The sequence below is a fragment of the Microtus ochrogaster genome, chromosome 1 (genome assembly GCF_000317375.1).
Source record: "Microtus ochrogaster isolate Prairie Vole_2 chromosome 1, MicOch1.0, whole genome shotgun sequence".
NCBI lineage: Eukaryota > Metazoa > Chordata > Mammalia > Rodentia > Cricetidae > Microtus > Microtus ochrogaster.
The window spans coordinates 38,051,398-38,071,718 of NC_022009.1; the positions used below are offsets into that span (position 1 = coordinate 38,051,398).

The 20,321-nt window shown below is 47.2% G+C and overlaps 1 protein-coding gene across 1 annotated transcript in view; it reads left to right on the forward strand.

Moving 5' to 3' along the window:
* Rin3 (Ras and Rab interactor 3) overlaps positions 1-20,321 on the forward strand; it is a 107,383-nt gene that overhangs the window by 48,472 nt on the left and 38,590 nt on the right. The window contains exon 4 of the mRNA XM_013346824.2: positions 16,167-16,239. Within this exon, the coding sequence (XP_013202278.2) occupies positions 16,167-16,239 (73 nt within the window). The remainder of the gene's footprint in view (positions 1-16,166; positions 16,240-20,321) is intronic.

A 20,321-nucleotide genomic window follows, 5' to 3' on the forward strand; every position in this document is an offset into this window, starting at 1 on the left:
GTGGTCCCGGTCTGTGTGGGGGTGGTCCTGATCTGCGTGGGGTGGTTCCGGTCTGCGAGGGGATGGTCCTGGTTTGTGTGGGGGTGGTCCTGGTGCGTGGAGTAGTCTCCGTCTGCGTGGGGGTGGTCCTGGTCTGCGTGGGGTGGTTCCGGTCTGCGCGGGGATGGTCCCAGTCTGCGTGGGGGTGTTCCTACTCTGCATGTGTATAACTGCCCACCCTTAGGGACTTTGCAGCTTCAAGAAACCCATCTAAAGGACAGAAGCTTGACTCGGCTGTTTCTAGACTAGAAGCCTCTACTCAGTCACCCTTCTTCTGAAGGTAGTTATAGAGGGTGTCAGGCCCAAGCCCTAGGGGTCTCCTGGCTTGCTGTCTCAAGCCTGGGTGATCTTGACTCAGCATGTGTCTAAGTCTATCTGTGCTGCTATAACAAATAACTGGGGTTTGGTATGGTCTAAAAAAGAGACATTAATTTCTCACAATTTGGGGAGCTAGGAGGGCCAACATTAAGTCATGGGTAGGTTACATTGTCTGCTGAGGGCTGCTCCCTGCTCCAGCATGGTTCCTTACTGTCCTGTCCTAAGGAGAGGTGGAGAGCTGTGTTCTCCATGGAAGGATGTGGAAGGACCAGTGAGCTAAACCCTGCTTGAAGCCTTGTAAGCACTTCAGACTGTGGTACAGTTTAGTGGAAGAACACTCACCCAGCACACACGAGGCCTGCATTTCATGGCAGCATCACACATTAAGTCAAATAAAATAATTAAATTAAGATATAAGAATGTGGCTACATTGCCTAACATACATAAAGCCCTGGGTCCAAACCCCAGCATTACATAAAACCAGGTGTAGTCCATGTGCTTGTACAAATTGAAAAAGACCATGTGACATTTGACCCTCATTCCCATCAATCATACAAGGACCCATTACACCTCCAAAGAAGCTGTAGGCAGAAGAGACAAGAAATGTGTGTGAACGTACCTAAGATGTACAAGAGTGGTCTAAACACTGCTGTGTGTCCCTGTGTTCATCTGTTCATGAGTACTTAGCATTTATTGGTGCCTGGATGATGATAAGAAGGGGTCTCCTGCCTGTCTTCAAGTCTGGCCAGGGAGGCAGAACAGGCAGTTACAAGTAGTGGGGCTGGGGCTCTTGGGATCAGGTGAAAGGTTAAAGGAGGGTCTTGACGGGATGGTGTTATACTATAAACAAAGTCCCCCAGAGAGCCCAGATGTGAAGCTGAGCCAGAGTTGCCCCTAAGAGTCACTAGGGTATCTGAGTGGATGGGAGCAAAAATGGACAAAACCAGACAGTGGGCTTGTTTGTGTCCTGTGGTTCTCAGGGCATCCTATGTGGAACACCAGCCATAGAGGACCTACCTCTAAGGACAGGTCCTAGACCCTTAGCTCAGGGGAAGTCTGGGGAAGTTGATTGCCACCTCAGCACACCTATGGCTCACTTCCCAGGTTTGCTTTTGCTACGGGATTTTCCGGGCAGCACTACCCTAAGAAGAATGAGCAGCTGTAGAACCATTGTGAGCTTGGACAAACCCCTGGGTGTGGCTACCAGTGAAGTGGGTTCTCATCAGACTTCCCCCAGTAACTTTTATATGTCTTCTGTAAGCCATTCAATTCCTCTGGGCCTCCTGGGAAAGGGGACTCCTGACTTCCCCTGGCAAGTAATATATTCAAATTGCCTGAAAAAATAAGGCCCACATCTTCGCCCGACAATCCGTGTCCTACTACTTAGATCAGAAAGCCGTCCTACTACTTAGATCAGAAAGCCTCCCCTCAACCTAGAAAACATATGTTGCTGTGTCCAGAGAGCCTAGCTGCCTTTGAGGAAGTCATATTAGTGTACCTTTCTCACCAACAGGGCCAAGAACTTCTGGGAAGTTCCAAAAAAAGTGTCTTCTGTGGCACATTGTGCCTGTCTCCCCTCACCTGTCAGAATCAATGAATGGTTTGTCCTGTTCTTTGTGGTGCAATTGAGTCAACCTTTATTATGTTATTGCTCTGTCTTGGTTATCATAGTGTCAACATTTAGGGAACTTGCCCTAGAGGAATTTCCCCTACTTGAATGTTCCTTTTATGTAGTTCCCTGTCCAAGACTACCCTTGGCACCTCCAGTGATAAAAGCCTCCTGTCAAAACTAAGTCCTCATCAGTGGGCTCTGAAATCTTAAGCCTTAAACCTCAGTTGTTGGGGACAGCACATGGCCCCAACATGTTTTCACCACCTCTGAAGCAAGTCTTAGCATCTCCTCTTTGCAGCTGAGCTATTGGCATCCAAGGATGTTAACCAGGATTCAGATGAGTCAGAGATGCATAGCTCTTTCACCGGAACCCAGTTGTTTCTGGTCATGTCTCTGTGTTCTTCACTCAGTGGACTTTCCAAGGGACAGAGGAAGATGGCAGAGAGGGAAATAAAGCAAACAGTAGTCCAGTCAGTCATTAAAACTCTCACAGCTGTATCATTGTTTTCTCTTTGTGTTCCTGACACAGAGCCAGAACTAGGCAAGGGAGCAGGTAGGGCTATGTGGCCTTAGTGAGGAAGGCCAAGGGGATGGGAGTTCCGGGCCCAACACTGACAGTTGAACATAAGCAATTGTGTTCTGGGCTGTGGCCCCTGATAGTGCTAGACTCAGTCAGACCCACTGGGGAGATCTGGCTGTTCCTCTTCCTAGCTAGGGAGTACGTATATCATGAAACTAGCAGGAGCCATATCCAGGGTAGTTTTCCCTGGAAAGCTGATTATGATCATCCTCCCTGCTGCTACCAATTCCCATCTAGGAAACCAGGGTGTGAATAGACACCCTTGGGCCTTGACTTATATGTAAACATCTTACAAAACAAAGCATGGTGTGCGTGTGTGTGTGTGTCTGTGTGTGTGTGTGTGTCTGTGTGTGTGTGTGTGTGTGAGAGGGGGGAGGGAATCTGAGCATACTATGATAGGATTGTTTGTAGTTTCTGGAGAAATAGATGGCAGATGGATGACGAGACTCAACTACTCATGGCTTTTGCACTCTCAAGGACCTTTCTCAGAGACATCTAACGTGCTTCTTCTTGGCTTCAGCATCCTAAGGACCACAGCCTGTTTTTCACAGGAAGGATGCCGTGGAGATTGCCCATGCTTTTTCTTGAGAAATATCAATGACAGGGGCCGTGAAAGAAAAATCCAGCACACAGGCTTAACTTTGAAGTTCAGTGATCACAAACCATGTGGATGAACCTGGGCAGGAGTTCAGTTTTCTTTCCTGTGATCCGTGGAGCCTCCCTATAGCAGACTTTGGGGGAGACCCTTAAAGAAGGATGTGTTAGATTGTGGGACCCTCTGGGCCTCTGATGTTGTATTCCTGCCAGTCTCCAAACTCCAGCAGGATCCCAAGTTTGTGGAATATGGCTCATGGATTAGTACAAAAATCATCCCTTCTAGCCTAGCCTAAAACATTGTCCATATGCCTCGTCCTACACAGAATTATGATACAAAAAGCATTTAGTGAGACTTGGCTGCTTGCTGGGCTTTCACTAGGTATAATGGGATTAATGAAGGACTGTTGTATAATAACAGTCATTTATTAAGCATTTGGTATGAATTATTTATTTTTCAGTTTTGAGACAGGCTCTCTCTAGATGGCCAGACTGGCCTTAAACACACTATTCTCCTGCCTCAGCCTCCTAATTTCTGAGATTACAATTTAATCTGCTTTAGGATATGGCTCCACACTGTGGCAGATTAAGGTATTTTTTTGATACTTCTTCCTTCTTGAGGTGGAGTCTGTTGCCCCTCCCTTAAATCTCCTTTGGCCTGTGACTTCTGTGGTCAACAGAATAAGCAGAAATGGCTCTAGGCAGTTCCTCTTAGGTTTTCAGAGAGCTGCCACTTCTTCTTAAACTCTAAGAGTCGAGCTGCCTCCACCCTGGAGAGAGAGGCCTGGGAGGCAGATGGACATGGCTGACTGTAGCCTTTTAACTTTCCCTGCCAAAGATCTAAGGGGAAACATCTTGGATCCTCCAAACCGGGCCAGGCTCTAGCTGATACCAGTCAATAAAAAAGTCAGTTCTGGTACTCAACTTCATATGGAAAAGCAAAAAAACCCAGGATAGCCAAAATAATCCTGTACAATAAAAGAACTTCTGGAGGCATCACAATCTCTGACTTCAAACTCTACTACAGAAATACAGTAATGAAAACAGCCTAGTACTGGAATAAAAACAGACAGGAGGACCAATGGAACCGAATCAAAGACCCGGATATTAATCCACACACTTTCGAACACCTGTTTTTTGACAAAAAAAAAATAACAAATGGAAAAAAGAAAGCATACTTAACAAATAGTGCTGGCATAACTGGATATCAACATATAGAAGAATGAAAATAGACCCATATCTATTACCATGTACAAAACTCAAGTCCAAATGGATCAAAGACCTCAACATAAAGCCAGTCACACTGAACCACATAGAAGAAAAAGTGGGAAGTACACTTGAATGCATTTGAACAGAAGACCACTTACTAAATATAACCCCAGCAGCACAGACACTGAGAGAAACAATTAATAAATGGGACCTCCTGAAACTGAGAAACTTCTCTAAAGTAAAGGACACAGTTAACAAGACAAAATGACAGCCTACAGAATGGGAAAGATCTTCACCGACCCCACATCAAACAGAGAGTTGATCTCCAAAATATACAAAGAACTCAAGAAATTGGTCATCAAAAGAACAAATAAACCAATAAAAAAATGGAGTACAGACCTAAATAGAGAATTCTCAACAGAGAAATCTAAAATGGCTGAAAGACACTTAAGGAAATGCTCAACATCCTTAGTCATCAGAGAAATGCAAATCAAAAAACTCTGAGATTCCATCTTAGACCTGTAAGAATGGCCAAGATCAAAAACAATGATGACAACTTGTGCTGGAGAGGTTGTGGGGTAAAGGGAACACTCCTGCATTGCTGGTGGGAGAGCAAACTGGTACAGCCCCTTTAGATATCAGTGTGGTGATTTCTCAGAAAATTACAAAACAACCTTCCTCAAGACCCAGTAATACCACTTTTGGGTATATATCCAAAGGATGCTCAATCGTGTCACAAGGACATGTGCTCAACTATGTTCATAGCAGCTTTGTTTGTCATAGCCAGAACTTGGAAACAACCTAAACATCCCTTGTCTGAAGAATGAATAAGGAAAATGTGATACATTTACACAATGGAGTAATACAATACAGTAGAAAAAAATAATGACATTTTGAAATTTGCAGACAAATGAATGGAGCTAGAAAACATCATGCTGAGTGAGGTAACCCAGAACCAGAAAGACAATTATCATTATGTACTCACTCATAAGTGGTTTTAAAACATAAAGCAAAGAAAACAAACCTACAAATCAGAATCCCAAAGAACCTAGACAACAATGAGGACTCTAAGAGAGACATACATGGATCTAATTACATGGGAAGTAGAAAAAGACAAGATCTCCTGAGTAAATTGGGAGCATTGGGAGCATGGGGACCATGGAAGAGGGTTGAAAGGGAGGGGAGAGACAGGGAGGGAAGCAAAGAAAAAATATAGAGTGCAATAAAAAATCAAATATATATATAGTCTGTTCCCCAAGGAGCAGAAATATCACCCAGCTGAGAGCACTGCCCATTCCTGACCCACCAATCATGAGTTATAAGAAGATGGTTGTTATTTCCAAGTCTCTCTTCTGTTTTGTCTTCTGTTACACAGCAGTAAATAGCAAGAATCTAACGCCATTTTTCAGAAGCTAATGCAGACCAGAATCACACTTTACTGACAGCAAAGCCGGGATTTAAAGCCCAGCAGCCTGCTCCTGGCACCTGCTCTTACCACTCCATGGTTCTGCTTTTTGGCCAGTGAAATGGCTCCGCAGGCAAAGGCTCCCACTACCGAATGCGACAACTGAAGTCAAACCCGGGACCCATGCGCATGGTCAAGGAGAAAATCAGCTCCCGTACTTGTCTTCTGAATGCCACAGGGGAACTGTTGCCATGTGCACTGCGGCTTGCCGCTCCCCTGCATGTAAACCAATGTAATTTATAAAGCCAAAAATAAGTGCTGCTGAGCTGCACATGATGCTACACACCTGTAATCCAGCATTTGAGGGGCTGGAGGAGGGAGCAAAGGCACGCGTCTGAGGCCGTCCTGGGCCACAAAATGACACACTGTCTCAGGAAGAGGGGGAAGAAGAGGAAGAAAAGAGGGAGGAAGATGAAATGGAGGAGGAAGAAAAGAGGTAGGAGGAGGAAGAGGAGGAGGAAAAAGAAAGAGAAAAAGGAGGAGGAAGAGAAGGAAAAAGAAGGGGAGAAGAAAGGAAGAAAAGGGAGAGGAGGAAGAGGAGAAAGAAAAGGAGGAGGAGGAGGAGGAAGCAGCAGCAGCTCCTCTTAGGAAGCTTTTATCCAAGAGGAGACACTCACTCGCCATGATTAGAGGTTTATTTACCTTGGTTTAACTGTTTATTCAATTCAAGTATACTAGGTCCAAGGTACACATAAAAAGACTATACTGGAGCAATGTGGAGAATCCGCCAAACACTGGTGATGGGTAGGTAGGTGGGTGTGGACATGTGGAGTGTCCTAAAGGACAGGGAGAAATGTCCGATTTGCACCAGAGAGGAAGTGCTTATGAAGTGGCAGGACAGCTCATGCAGAGTGCCAGGGTACTGGGTGTGTCCAGGGGAAGTTCAGAGTGGGCAGAATGTGAGCATGTGGGGGGGAGGGGGTGAACAGAGACCCAGATGCCAGCCGAGGCCCACAGGTTCCAGAGCTGAAGGCCCACAAGGCTGTCCCAGAGCTGTGCACACAGGCCTTGAATGAGCTCAGCCTTTGTGCAAAGCCCTCCAGACCCCAAGGAAGAGCATCTGGGTGGGGACATCATCTGATGTACCTTTTACAGAGAAGTTGCATGTCTTTTAGAGTGTGTAGTGTGTGTGTGGGGGAGGGGGTCAAAGGCTAAAATGCAAGAGAGACCCTGAGGTTGAAAACTAGAGCATAGTCTACAAGAACAGTTAGGGGCAGCCTGGTGGAACTTGACCTGGCAATCATGGTGGGCATAAGGAGAAGGAACATGTCCCAGAAATTTGCAGGAGGCAAATGAGCTGAGGAAGGGGACACAGCAAAATGACATGGCTCACCATGGTACCTGACATGGGATTGGCTTGCAGTCGGTGCTTAGCATATAGTTAACAAATAAAGGCTAAATGAACTCCCGGTCTACCTCTAGACTGAGGACAGCGTTTGGGGTGCAAACTGAGGGCTCGTAGCAAAAGGAAGCAGCTCTCAGGATAAGAGGTTAAAGTGTACGTGTCTTTTTGAGATATTCTTGCCCTTTGGGACCAAGAGGCCCTTTAGTCCCCGCAATTAGAGGACAGTCTGATCTGCTCTCCTGGGGTGGTAACAACACCAAAGAAAATTTGAATTAAATAGCCTGCTAGAGAAATGTGAAACTCGAGTCTGCCTTTGAGGACTGCCAGCTAGTGCCCACCTGACAGGTAGACTAGGGATTGCCTCCAACAGCAGTGGTACCCCGTCCTAACCTAGAGCTGTGGTAGGGGTGAATAAGGAGCTGTGGCCTGTGCCTGCAGGGTTATGGGGAAGGCAGGGCTCTGCTCTAGCAAGGATATTCCTCACTCAAAACCTATGCCCAAGTAAACGTGGTGAAGATGTATGTACTCATCTAACTAACCAATAGCTAGACAAGGGGATATCCCCATCCATACCTCCATCAGCCTTGTTCCCCAGAGCTGCAGACTCCTGACTGAGCAAAGACTCAGTCTGCTTGAGATGCTAATGGCAGTCAAGAGGAAGTGGATGTTTATGATAGTCTCCTACAAGCAAAGTACCAGTTGCCCAAGTCTGGCCCCTTGTTCCTGATTGCTGATTCACACTGTGGCTCTCTGTTTCTGCATTGCTAGTTTAGGACACAGTAAACCAGGCCCTCTGGGGCTGAGGTCCCCACTGAGCCCAGTTACAAGCTTTGATGTTGGAAACCACGTACGCACCAGCAGCCGACTAGGAGCTGCTATCCAAAACACCCTTCCAGGTGCTTCAGGACACACACCAGTTCCTATCTGGTCCTCCCTTGTTGTAAGAGGCTGTCCTGGGCTTGTCAGCATTCCTGACCTCTGACCACTAGGTGCCAGCAGCGCTATCTCCTGAGGTACCACTTCCGTAGCTACATGCATTGCCAACTCTGGGGGACCAGTTTGCTCCCAGGTAAGAACCATGCTGTGTCTAGTACGATGACTCTCAAGCCTTAGAAATGGGACTGAATGGCTCTAAGATTGAGCACGAGTGTAAAACACACCCAGACCGTTCACACCCCAGACCGTTCACACTTAGTATGGAAGAGAGAACACAGAATGTCTGCTCCGTGTTGTCTTCGTATATTAAGAAGCCAATTTTTCTTATATTTGTAAGATCCTAAAGTCAAAGAGGTGTTCTCTGGTGATTCATGGTGAACCCTTCATAACAGGGTGGCACTGGGGCCACCACCCTCCCCTTTTCATGTGTGGGCAATCACCAGACTCCTTTGGCTGGTTCAGTGTGGTAGGGAGAAGGGATGGTTTCCCAGGTGCACAGCTCCTTCAGCATCCCCACATCTCACCTGTCTCCTCCCAGAAGGCCTCCCATGTCCTAGCCTTTATTTAGTCTTCCCTGACACTTGGCAATTCACAAATCTGTCCAGTGTTCCCTTCCGTTTTGTCATCTGAACCTATAAATAGTTTCCAGATGAAGCCCCCGTCTGCGTCGTGACAGTTCGTCCTGTGTTCCTTTTCAGATTCTTGAAGCCTCTAGTTTGCATTTTCTCGAGAAGAACGAGCAGCTTCCAAAACCAGGAGCCTTTTATTTAAACAAGAATGGTATAATAGGGGACAGTGTGGCTGCCCCTATGGGGCTCTCTGTATGCTATTTCACAAAGTTGGGGAGCAAAAAGACCCTAGAGCTAAGACAGTGACAAGAAATGAGGCTCAGGCCCAGTGTTCTTCATGCTTAGCCCAGACTGAGCCTGTGACACCTGTGGCATGGTGACATCTTGTTCTAGAGAACAAGTTAGCATTCTGCCCAGGAAAGCCTCCCGGATTCTGTCTTCTAGTATCAGGGGAGGAAACGGGCCTGAAAGAGAGGCTCTGTGCTGACACCAGGCAGGGGGCAAAGGCTGATTTCCTGTGGGAATTCTCGTGTATCTTCCTAACCCCTATGCCTTCTGCCAATGCCACAAAAAAAAAGTGCCCACTGAGCTTGCTAGTGGCACCTACCAGGACCTGACCACACCTCTGGGCCAGCTACTGAACCTTCCTGGTTTCCTGCCTTTAGCAATGACCAAGGCATTTAGAAAGGACCACATTTCAACCTCTGCCTGGGCCTCCTTGGACCTGTCCCATTAGCTTCCAACTGTGGTACCCCCAGGCTCATCCTGTCCCCCACGATGCTCCAAATCCTGCAGGGTCCCTGGTTGGTGGAGAACTTGGACCTGAGGAAGATTATTATATCCAAGGCCAGGATCTGCAGGGATGGGCTGTGCTATGAGGGTTGGGCTGGCTAGCGGGAGCACAGCGGAAGTGCTCCAGGATCAGCCAGGCAGTGGACCCCGGTACATATTAAACAACACTCTCCCAACTGCCCGAGCCTCACTCTGTGCTACCTCCGCACCCAGGTGCTGTTACCATAGAAATGGCTGCTCTCCTTCACCCAGCCTAGGTAGCATGCCACTCTGACCTTTGCACATTGACCCTCGGGGCCTAGGTCAGCCACTGTGGTTCTCACCTTCCCTCTGAACGTGAGTCTCAGAAATGCTTGTCTTCAGTCTGTGACTAGAGATGGTTTGACTGTGTCAGCGTATGCAGCCTTGACCTGTAGTGGGAACTAGCTTTCCCAGCCTCGCTCCAAGCCTTCCCCAGAGGAGACAGGAGCTTTTCTAGGTTGGGATGGAGGTGAGAGGCTGGTTATTCCTTCTCTCATCCTGACTGCTTCTGTTCTGTGATAGCCCTGTGGCTGGCAGCTCTGGTCACAAGGGACTCTTTTCAGCAGGTTTTCCTGGCGAGATAACTGCGCTACAACAAGGTCTCAGCGCAAGTGAGACCTTAAACTGTGGGGACCCAGGACTCCCTTCCCCCACCTCTACTTCTCCACCCCCACCCCATAAACCCTTGCCCTCTCTGGAAACAGGGGAAGCAGCTTTCCTAGGTTTTACAAAATTGAACTGAGAGAAACAGGCAGTCCTTCCTCTATGACCAGCCACAGACTGGCCAAGAGGTAGTTCCTGTGGCAGTTACAGTTACTACCCAACAGCCTACACACACGCACATGCACACACACACACACACACACACACACACACACACACACTGGGGACGGAGCCCACTCCTTGCAATGTTCCAAAGGGGACACTGTGGCTGGAAATGGGATGGTCCCTGAAGGACGCATGGAGTAGGGGGGATGTTTCCCTTCACTGGGGGGGGGGTCCCCTGCAGGCTTTATTCTCTCCCTGGTCCCCAATCTCTTGTCACCTTCACTCTCTGTCCTATGTCTTTTCCTGCCAAGGACTTGGTCAGTGACATAGTGTCCCTTGGAAGTAGGGGTGTTACAGTCTACCAGGATTAGATGACCCAACCCTTTCTGGATGATGGAAGAATTCAGAGATTAGCTTCGTAGTTCTTCAAACCTTCTAAGAGGTTAGTCTCTCCTGGGGGAGGGGTGTCCAGCTTTCCTGAACCCCCTTTCGCAACAGTTTCCTCCTGGGGAAGAACTGATCCATTGCTTATGCACCAAGAGGCCTGGCTGTGTGCAGGATGAAGCAAATTAACGTCTCTCCACCCGCCCAAGCCAGGTTTCAATCTTCCATAGAGAGCAAGCAGATGGCTACATCAATGCCTACTTCTAGGGAAAAGCTCCTGACGGGTCCCCAAGCCATGAAGACGAAGTCCCCGTGGCCCTTCTGTGAGGTTCATGTCAGTTTTCCTACCCACCTACCCTTTGTTTCTACAGGCCAGGCTAGGGGCTGACAGTGACCAAGCCCTTCATGTGGGCATCACAACTAAACATTTTCTTAAGAGCTCCTGTTGACAGCCTGTTGGAAGGGAGATCTCCAAGCCAGGACTACACAGAGAAAGCCCATCTCATGAGAGAGAAAAAAAGAAGTGAAATATCTCTGGTTAGTGGAGCTGTCTAAATGTGGAAGGAATGTGTTTCCTAAGTAAATGTGAACCCCACGCAAACAGTAATCTTTGGCGAGGTGTATCCCCTTTTGATGTTTTTGTATATTTTCATCAAAGCCTGGGGTGAGGGTCCCAGCTGCTCACCCTTCACTTAGTGGTGACCCTTGTCGCTTAGTGGTAGCCCTTGTCACTTAGTGGTGGCCCTTGTCAGAGCTGTCCCATGCTACCTTAAAGAACACAGCACAAAGGACAAGTTTTCATTTGTTGAGTACACTTGCCTCAGCCCCTGTGGATTTGTAGTGATTAAAACCAGGCGTGGTCTGGGTTGACTTCCAGACCATGTATGAAAAGGGGTCTCTGAGGAGAACATTGTGGGTAGGACAGCAGGAATGATGGTGGTTTAAGTGAGAATGGTGGCCCATTCAAGTCCCACAGCATATTAACCGCCCTGGTTACCTTTCTCCTAACCGTGACAGAATTCCTGGCAAAGAAGCAGCTGAGGGAAGGTTGGCATGTCTTGGCTCAGGATCTAAGTGTAAGGGTACAGTCAGCCATGTTAGGAAGGGGCAGCGGGAACTGGAGGCAGCTGGTCCCTTCGCATCTGTACTGGGGGAGCAATGAGACCCATGCCTTTGCTCAGCTTCACGTTCTCCTTTTTGTTAAGTTGGGGACTCCAGCCTACAGGATGGTTCTGCTCAACTGGCATGGGTCTTCCCAGCTCGGTTAAACCTCTTGGAAAACTCCCACACAAAAATGCCCAGAGGAATGTCTCCTAGGTGACTCTAAATGCTGCCAAGCTGACAGTGAAGTGAACTTCTAAGTAAACCATTTCAGAGGGCAGAAGACTGACTGTTAGCGAGAGCCGGTTAGATGCCAGCTGGGCGTCTCTAATCTAATGGATACATTTAGACAGCATTCTGTCTTTGTTCATTCGTAAAGCTTTAGAAAGATAAGTTGGATTTTTAGTGAATGTCTACAAAGCATAGATCTGACAAAAGGCGTGTGTCTAGACTTTATCTCTCAAAACTCATCGTCAAAAATAAATAATCAAAGCTGGGCAGTGGTGGTGCACACTTTTAATCCCAGCAATTAGGAGGCAGAAGCAAGTGGATCTCAGTGAATTCAAGGCCAGCCTGGGCTACAGAGCGAGTACCAGAACAGGCTCCAAAGCTACAGAAAAACCCTGTCTTGAAAAACGAAAAAATAAAAAATAATAATAAAAATAAAACGAATGACCACTATGACTGGAGAGATGACTCAGCTGTTAAGAACACTGACGGCTCTTCCTGGGGTCTGAATCCCAGCATCCACACTGCAGCTCAGAACCATCTGTAACTCCAGTTCCAGGAGATCTGATGCCCTCATCTGACTCCCATAGGTACTACATGTACGTGGTGCACAGACACACACGTGGGCAAAACACCCATACCCATAGAAATAAATAATTTTTTTTTAATTTTTTGAGGCGGGGTTTCTCTGTCTGACGTGCTGGCTGTCCTGGAACTCACTTTGTAGACAAGGCTGGCCTTGGACTCACAGAGATCCACCCGGCTCTGCTTCCTGAATGCTGGAATCAAAAGTGTATGCCACCATGTCTGGCTCAAGGGGAGAAAGTTTTAAATGAATAACCCACACACAAGTCAATAAACACAGACAAATGCCCAGCCTCACCAATCTTTAGGAAAATGTGAATGAAAACTACAGGATACACTTTAGGCCCACTGGGATGGCTGCAGTCAAAACATCAGACAGCGAGTGTTAACAAGGGTGTGGAGAACCTGGAACTGCCATACTTAATTGATAAGAATGTAAAAAGTGATGCCATTGTGGAAAATAGTTTGGTAGTTTCTTTTCTTGTTTGTTTCTTTTATTGATTTTATTGAGCTAAACATTTTTCTCTGCTCCTCTTCCTTTCTCTCCCCTCCCCTTCAACCCTCTCCCATGGTTCCCCATGCTCCCAATTAACTCAGGAAATCTTGTCTTTTTCTACTTCCCGTGTAGATTAGATTCACATATGCCTCTCTTAGGTCCTCTTTGTTGTCTAGGTTCTCTGGGATTGTGATTTGTAGGCTGGTTTTCTTTGCTTTGTGTCTAAAAGCCACTTATGAGTGAGTACATATAATATTTGTTTTTCTGGGTCTGAGTTACCTCACTCAAAATGATGTTTTCTAGCTCCATCCATTTGTCTGTAAATTTCAAGATGCCATTATTTTTCTCTGCTATGTAGTACTCCCTTGTGTAAATATACCACATTTTCCTTATCTATTCTTCAGTTGAGGGGCATTTAGGTTGTTTCCAGGTTCTGGCTATGACAAACAGTGCTGCTATGAGCATAGTTGAGCTCATGTCCTTGTGACACGATTGAGCATCCTTTGGATATATACACAAAAGTGGTATTACTGGGTCTTGAGGAAGGTTGTTTCGTAATTTTCTGAGAAATCACCACACTGATATCCAAAGGGGCTATACCAGCTTGCACTCCCATCAGCAATGCAGAAGTGTTCCCTTTTCCCCACAACCTCTCCAGCATAAGTTGTCATCATTGTTTTTGATCTTGGCCATTCTTACAGGTCTAAGATGGAATTTCAGAGTTGTTTTAATTTACATTTCTCTGCTGACTAAGGATGTTGAGTATTTCCTTAAGTGTCTTTTAGTCATTTTAGATTCCTCTGTTGAGAATTCTCTATTTAGGTCTATACTCCATTTTTTATTGGATTATTTGTTCTTTTGATGACCAATTACTTGAGCTCTTTGTATATTTTGGAGATCAGTTCTCTGTCTGTTGTAGGGTTGGTGAAGATCTTTTCCCATCCTGTAGGCTGTTGTTTTGTCTTGTTGACTGTGTCCTTTACTTTACAGAAGCTTTCAGTTTCAGGAGGTCCCATTTATTAATTGTTTCTCTCAGTGTCTGTGCTGCTGGGGTTATATTAAGGAAGTGGTCTCTTGTTCCAATGCGTTCAAGTGTACTTCCCACTTTCTCTTCTATGAAGTTCAGTGTGACTGACTTTATGTTGAGGTCTTTGATCCATTTGGACTTGAGTTTTGTGCATAGTGATAGATATGGATCTTTTTTTATTCCTCTACATTTTGATATCCAGGTATGCCAGCAAGTTTGGTAGTTTCTTGAATGGACAGAATTACACCTGACTGGTAAATTTTGCCTCTCATATGCAATCAAGAGTACACGAATATGCCCATGCAAGCTCTACACAAAAGTGTTCACAGTAGTATTCTTTAGATACTATGCCTATACCATGCCAAATACTGGAGGTACTGTGGAAGAGAGCCATAATAGTCCGCCTTTTGCAGGGCATATATTTACAGAGTGACAAAGTGAAATTTCTTTTTTAAAAAGGTACCTAATAGCTTTCAGGTTTCTTATGGCTGTTCCATCCTAACATTGGTATTGAAAAAGTCCAGAGCCAGCTTGGTACATCGCTGCCTGTCCCCAGTCCAACCCTGATGGAGGGTGCTAAGGAAAGGCTTCCTTCTCTCTGAGAGGCAGATTCTGATTGCTGAGCCCTGTGGTCACCTCAGTACAGACTGCTTCCCACTGGCTGGCACTAGAGCTTCACCATGTGAGGTCAGATCTCTGGACTAGTCTGTATTAAGGCTCTTACTGAGGGACCCTCAGCCCTCCACAAATAGGTACACCGTAATGCTGATTCACAGTTGTAGAAACTGAGGCACAAAGAGCCTGTGCAACATCCTGGTAGAGATCTAATGCCCAGATGCCCACACATGCCCCAGCTGGTGAAATATTAAAGGTCTTGGGATGGAAGGTGGTTCATCCCATACCAGCTTCTATGCTCCACAGCTCCAGAAGGCTGTGAGGCTCTGTCCAGACCAACTCCCCTGGGGTTCAGGGCCTAGACCAACTCCTCAGGCTCAGGGTGCCCAGACCATTTTTCTCAGGTTCAGGGCACCCAGACCAGCTCCTCTGGGGTTTAGGGCCCAGACCAACTCCCTCGGGTTTGGGGTGCCCAGACAATCTCCCTAGGGTTTGGGGTGTCCCTTTGGGCCTCTAGGGAGAAGAGCTGTGAGCATATGTGGAAGATCTAAGACCATAGACAAGATAGCCTCAAGATTCCCAGATGGAGCCTCAGGGGACAGTTCTAAAGGGCAGAAACACCAAGGACACTTTTGTTTTGTTTATCTCTTTATACATTTTTATATTCAACCAAACAGGAAGCCATAATCTGTTTGTCATAAAAAAGATAAATGTGATTTTTCTTAAAAAAAAAATCACATGAGCTGCTGAGAACAGTACTAGGAAAATGGAGGCAATTAGAGTATGTGTATTTATGCATATGTCACTCTATGCCCTGTGGGAAACTGGTCCAGGCTTTGCCAACCACATAGCAGGCTGCTGTCACCTAAAATGATAGTGTCTTTAGGGTTTGAAGGGCTGTTCTCTTGGAAGATGGGGACACTGAGGCATTGAGAAGCAAAGGGATGTCTGCAGAGCCTGGTTGTTAGTCCCAGGGTCAAAGCTAGGCCTGGAAGCCCCAATGGACCATCTCTTTCTCCCGTGTCACACCGGAAACATGCCGGAACTCAGTTTACATGTTCTTCAGCACCCAGAGGCCCAGGGAAGCCCAATGTAGACTCCTGAGATTTGGGAGCAAAACTTGGCAGGAGCCTGAGATTTGGGCATCATGAAAGCCAGTACCTACTGAGATTGTCATTAGCAGCTGGATACACATGGTATTCTAATTTTATAATCTAGACTCCTGGTCACCAGAAATGATGACTGTGTTTTAGTTGATATCAGCCACAGTAATTGGTAGTCCTTGAACTCTCTCAACACAGTGACACCTTGAGCCCTGCTTCCACTGCAGTTGGCAGCAGATACATATGGGGATCCTTCAGGAGGCACCAGAACCCACAGAAGACATGCAGGCGTGTACCACCTTCCAGATCTAGGAGAGCAGCCAGCCCCTCCCCTTGTCAGCAGAGGATGCTTACACAGGCCTTTCTTGTCTCTCCCCAGTATTGTACCTGGAAGGCTCAGTTCTCGTGTTTGAGGACATCTTCCGACTCATTGCTTTCTACTGTGTCAGTAGGTGAGTAACCTGGCCCCAAGGGAGACTGTCGGGGAGGCCTCCCTTCCTGTCCTTACAGAAGCCCAATTGTTGCGATACACCCATCTGGTTGCAACAGACATCTATGCAACATTGGGTGTGTTTGTGGCATGGTAGGGGACAGAGTCAAGAGGGAGGGGAGACAGTGAGAGGGGACAGTCCCTTGTCTTTGCTCTGGTAACCACAAGAAGAGAGATCGGCTCTGATGTTTTCTGGACTCTTCTGGGAGGACTTTTCTGCTAGCCACCTGCCCATCTGGCTCTCATTAATCTTTCAATTTCTAGTGTTACCAGCACCAGGGACAGTTTGGGACCCTTGAGACCAACTGGTGACACACAGGACAGAAGGAACTTCCTATAGCGACAACAAGAAGGGCTGATGCCCCTTGGTGGGTGGGAGCCTGGGATTGTTCAGCTGGGCAGACCACTATGAGTTCCACTCCACTCACTCAGAACTGGTTTCCCATCAGCAAGAATTTAAAAATACATTTGGTGCCATAACCCATCAGCTGAAGCTTTAGGGCCTGCACAAGGGCTGGCTCGATGTTTGGTAAGGTGTATTGGGGTCCTTGACCCCAGGCTACGTCTGCCGAAACACATGCTCCACCCCTCCCACCCTCCAGGCCAGCAGAGCAACACTGACCATTAGAGCTGATGCTGACTGCTCCTGCTGCCTAGAGAGGGCTTCTCCAGTGCTCAGTGGGGCTCTGGGGGATTTTTATACCCACTACTTTCTTTCTTTGTTTTGTTTCTAATTAGGCTTTTTCTTATAGCACTGCTTGTCCTGAAACTTACATTGTAGACAGGCTGGCCTTGAACTCATAGAGATCTGCCTGCGTCTGCCTCCCAAGTGCTGGGATTAAAGGCGTGCGCTACGACTGCCCAGCCCTACCCACCACTTTTAAAGATTTTTTTTTTTAATATGTCTTAATGTTTGCTTGCAAGGCCAGAAGACAGCATCAGATCCCCTGAGACTAAAGTTACAGACAGTTGTGTGTCAACATGTGAGTGCTGGGAACCAAACCCATGTTCTCCATAAGGGCAGTAAGTGCTTATAACCACTGAGCTATCTCTCCAGGTCCCTCCACATTGTCTTTTAAAACCTTGCCAACAAGCCCAGAAGGGTTGTTCCTGTTGCACAGATGAGGAAATGAAGATGGGTAAATGGCAGAGAAAGCTCTACCACCAATGAACCCTGAAGTAATTCTGTGCACTGGCTTGGCTCACTAGAATCACAAGAAAATAATTGCAGAGGTCCCAGACCTTTATGCTTTACAACACACCCAACTGTGGGAAGATGGGCCTTTTAGAGTTAGTTAAAGGAGCTCTGTCCAGTATTTGGCATGGTATAGTGAATGAATGGTCAGAAGGATGGTTGGGTAGACGGAGAGAAGGATGAATGGTGGATGGGTGGATGGATGGATGGATGGATGGATGGATGGATGGATGGATGGATGGATGGATTGATGAGAATACAGACAATAAGCTGGATATATAACACCTCAGAGCCCCAACTTCCTCTTTCATAAAAGGGAGTGCTTTGATGCGGGAGGAAGGCTGAGTTAATGTCCATGAAAGAGAGAGCTGGAACACTGCCTGGGACCCCACAGACTCTCATTCCATCTCTGCCATTTGAACTATAGGAGAATTTTCTGAGCTTCAGCTTGGTGTCCAGGGAGATCAGGAGCCACAATCACCAAGCTTACCCCTGTCGTTTCCCAACCTCTCCTCTCTGACTGCTGCTTCTCCACAATCCAGCAAAGCAGGTGCCTGTAGTTCTGGCTTCACTCCAGAAATGAGCCTGACCATGTTCTGGGGGAGGTGCATCAGGCAACAAGGCCTGAATGCTGAGTAGCTCAGGAGCCAGAGTCCCAGGCCTTGCAGCTGTGTGACTCTAGGTCCATCACCTGACCTCTCTGGGCACCCTTGTCTCTCTGTCAGGGGACATTAACAGTTAGGTATGATGGTCTGCAACTTTGAGATTCTAAGATCCCACCGGCAGACTCCTTCAGAACCAAACACTGGAGGCAACTGAAAATGCACTGGAGATACTCCGTGTAGCTTTGCCCCCTCAAGGGGGTGTACTGGTGAATATTTGTCCAGTCTATATTTTTGTTAGAGCTGTGACCCAGTCACCACACTAAGCCCAAACTCAGCCCTCAGCAAGCCTACTGGTTTCTTCCTCTACAAAGGATGCTTCCCATTGGGCGCCTGAAGTCCCTGTGAGCTGGTGGCTGCTCATACAGACATTCTCAGGATAGCACACACTAGCCCTAGAGCTCAGTACACAATGTACACTTCAGCAGAGCAGGAATCTCAGCCTTCTCACCCCTAGTGCCTGACAGATTAGGAGCTCCCTCTCGGACTCTTGTTTGTGAGGGTCACAGGTGCCAAGGCCTTCAGAAACAACCCCCCTCTCTGGAGACCTCAGTTCTTGAAAGAAGCTCCTCAGTTTTGACAGTGCCCAGCAGCTCGGTGAGTGTGCAGAACTGGAAATGTGATGGCTGCCTGAACGTCTGTATGCTCGGTGCTGCCTGCTCATCTCTTCCTAACCCTATCACTGCCACACATTACAAGGCTAGGTAGTTAGTGGTCCTGTCCTTGGAGCTGTGCTGAAGATGTCTGTTTGTGCCTTAGCAGCGGGTACAGGATAGTACTCATAAAACCATGCTATATATCTTAGTGATGTTAAGGATGAAGAAACTGAGGCTGGGTGTGACTGACCTCAAGTGGCACAGCCAAGTTCTGAAGTCAGATTTGAGCCCTGGCCTTGTAACAGGCTCGTAGAAGAAAAGACACATCTGTTGCTTCTCTTCAGTCTATCCCTCTGTATATGGAGCTGGGGGGCCCTCCTCGTGAAGAAGATGTGGGAGGCCTGCCAAGGAGGGCAGAGAGACAATTCCAGGCAGAGGAAACAGGACAGGCAAAGGGTAGCGCCAGGTGGTGGTGGCGCACACTTTTAATCCCAGCACTCAGGAAGCAGAGGCAGGAGGATCTCTGAGTTTAAAGTCAGCCTGGACTAAAGAGTGAGTTCTAAAATAGCCAGAGCTACATGGAGAAAACCCTGTCTCTAAAAACAAAAGGCAAAAAAACAAACAAAAAAGAAATAAAGTAAAGAGAGCCACAGCAGCCTCGGGAGTGGCTCTGTGGAGAGGACGGGACACCTGGAGTCACGCCTGGAGTTGCAAGGGCTCCCTTTTGTAGCTGCTATGAGCCACATCGTCTCCCATGGTTAGACAGCCCCAGACAGAACAATATGCCTGTAGCAGGAAGTGGGTTGAGGGAAGAGAAGAGCCAAGAACAACCAGGGACCACTGAAGTCTTCTGGAGTCATGAAGAGATGGCACCAAAAGGGAGGGGGCAGCCAGTGAAGAAAAGAGGCATGGGAGACACTGGGGCTTCCTTCCTAGGATAGATGCTTAGTCCCATTGCTTCTTGAGCATATCCATGGTGCCAGATGCTCAGCTAAAACCCTTACCAGGATCGTGGGGTCCAATCCTCAACACAACCCCAGTACAGGGTCAGTTGGTAAGTGCCGTTACACAAGATGAGGAAGGAAGGAGCTCTGTGGGCCCATCCTCCCTCAGATATGCCCCACACGGTGGCTAAGCCACCACCCTCCTTAGGGAGTGGCTCATTGGTCACTCCCACCTTTAAAGATAACTATCATCACCATGCATACTGAACTCTATTCCCAATCAGTGGATCAGAAGTGCTGGTGGTCCAAGTCTTATGACTGGCTCTGGAAGTGGGGGACCCCCTGGGAGTTACTGAGCCTTGAAGTCTACAGAATCTGATTTCAGTTCCAGGTAACTAATATTGGGACCAAACTAAATGATTAGGTGTCTAGTCCCTAGGGAATGAGAGGACCGGATGATGGCATTAGTATAGAAAATCCATTTTGTGATTTTGTATGTAAGAAAGAAAGCTGGGCTATATTCTCCCGAAAAGTGTCCTATGTAGGTGGAGTAAGTATTGTGTTGCTGAACTTGTGTGTGTGTGTGTGTGTGTGTGTGTGTGTGTGTGTGTATGCTGATTTGCATTTCTTTCATAGGTAAAAGTTTA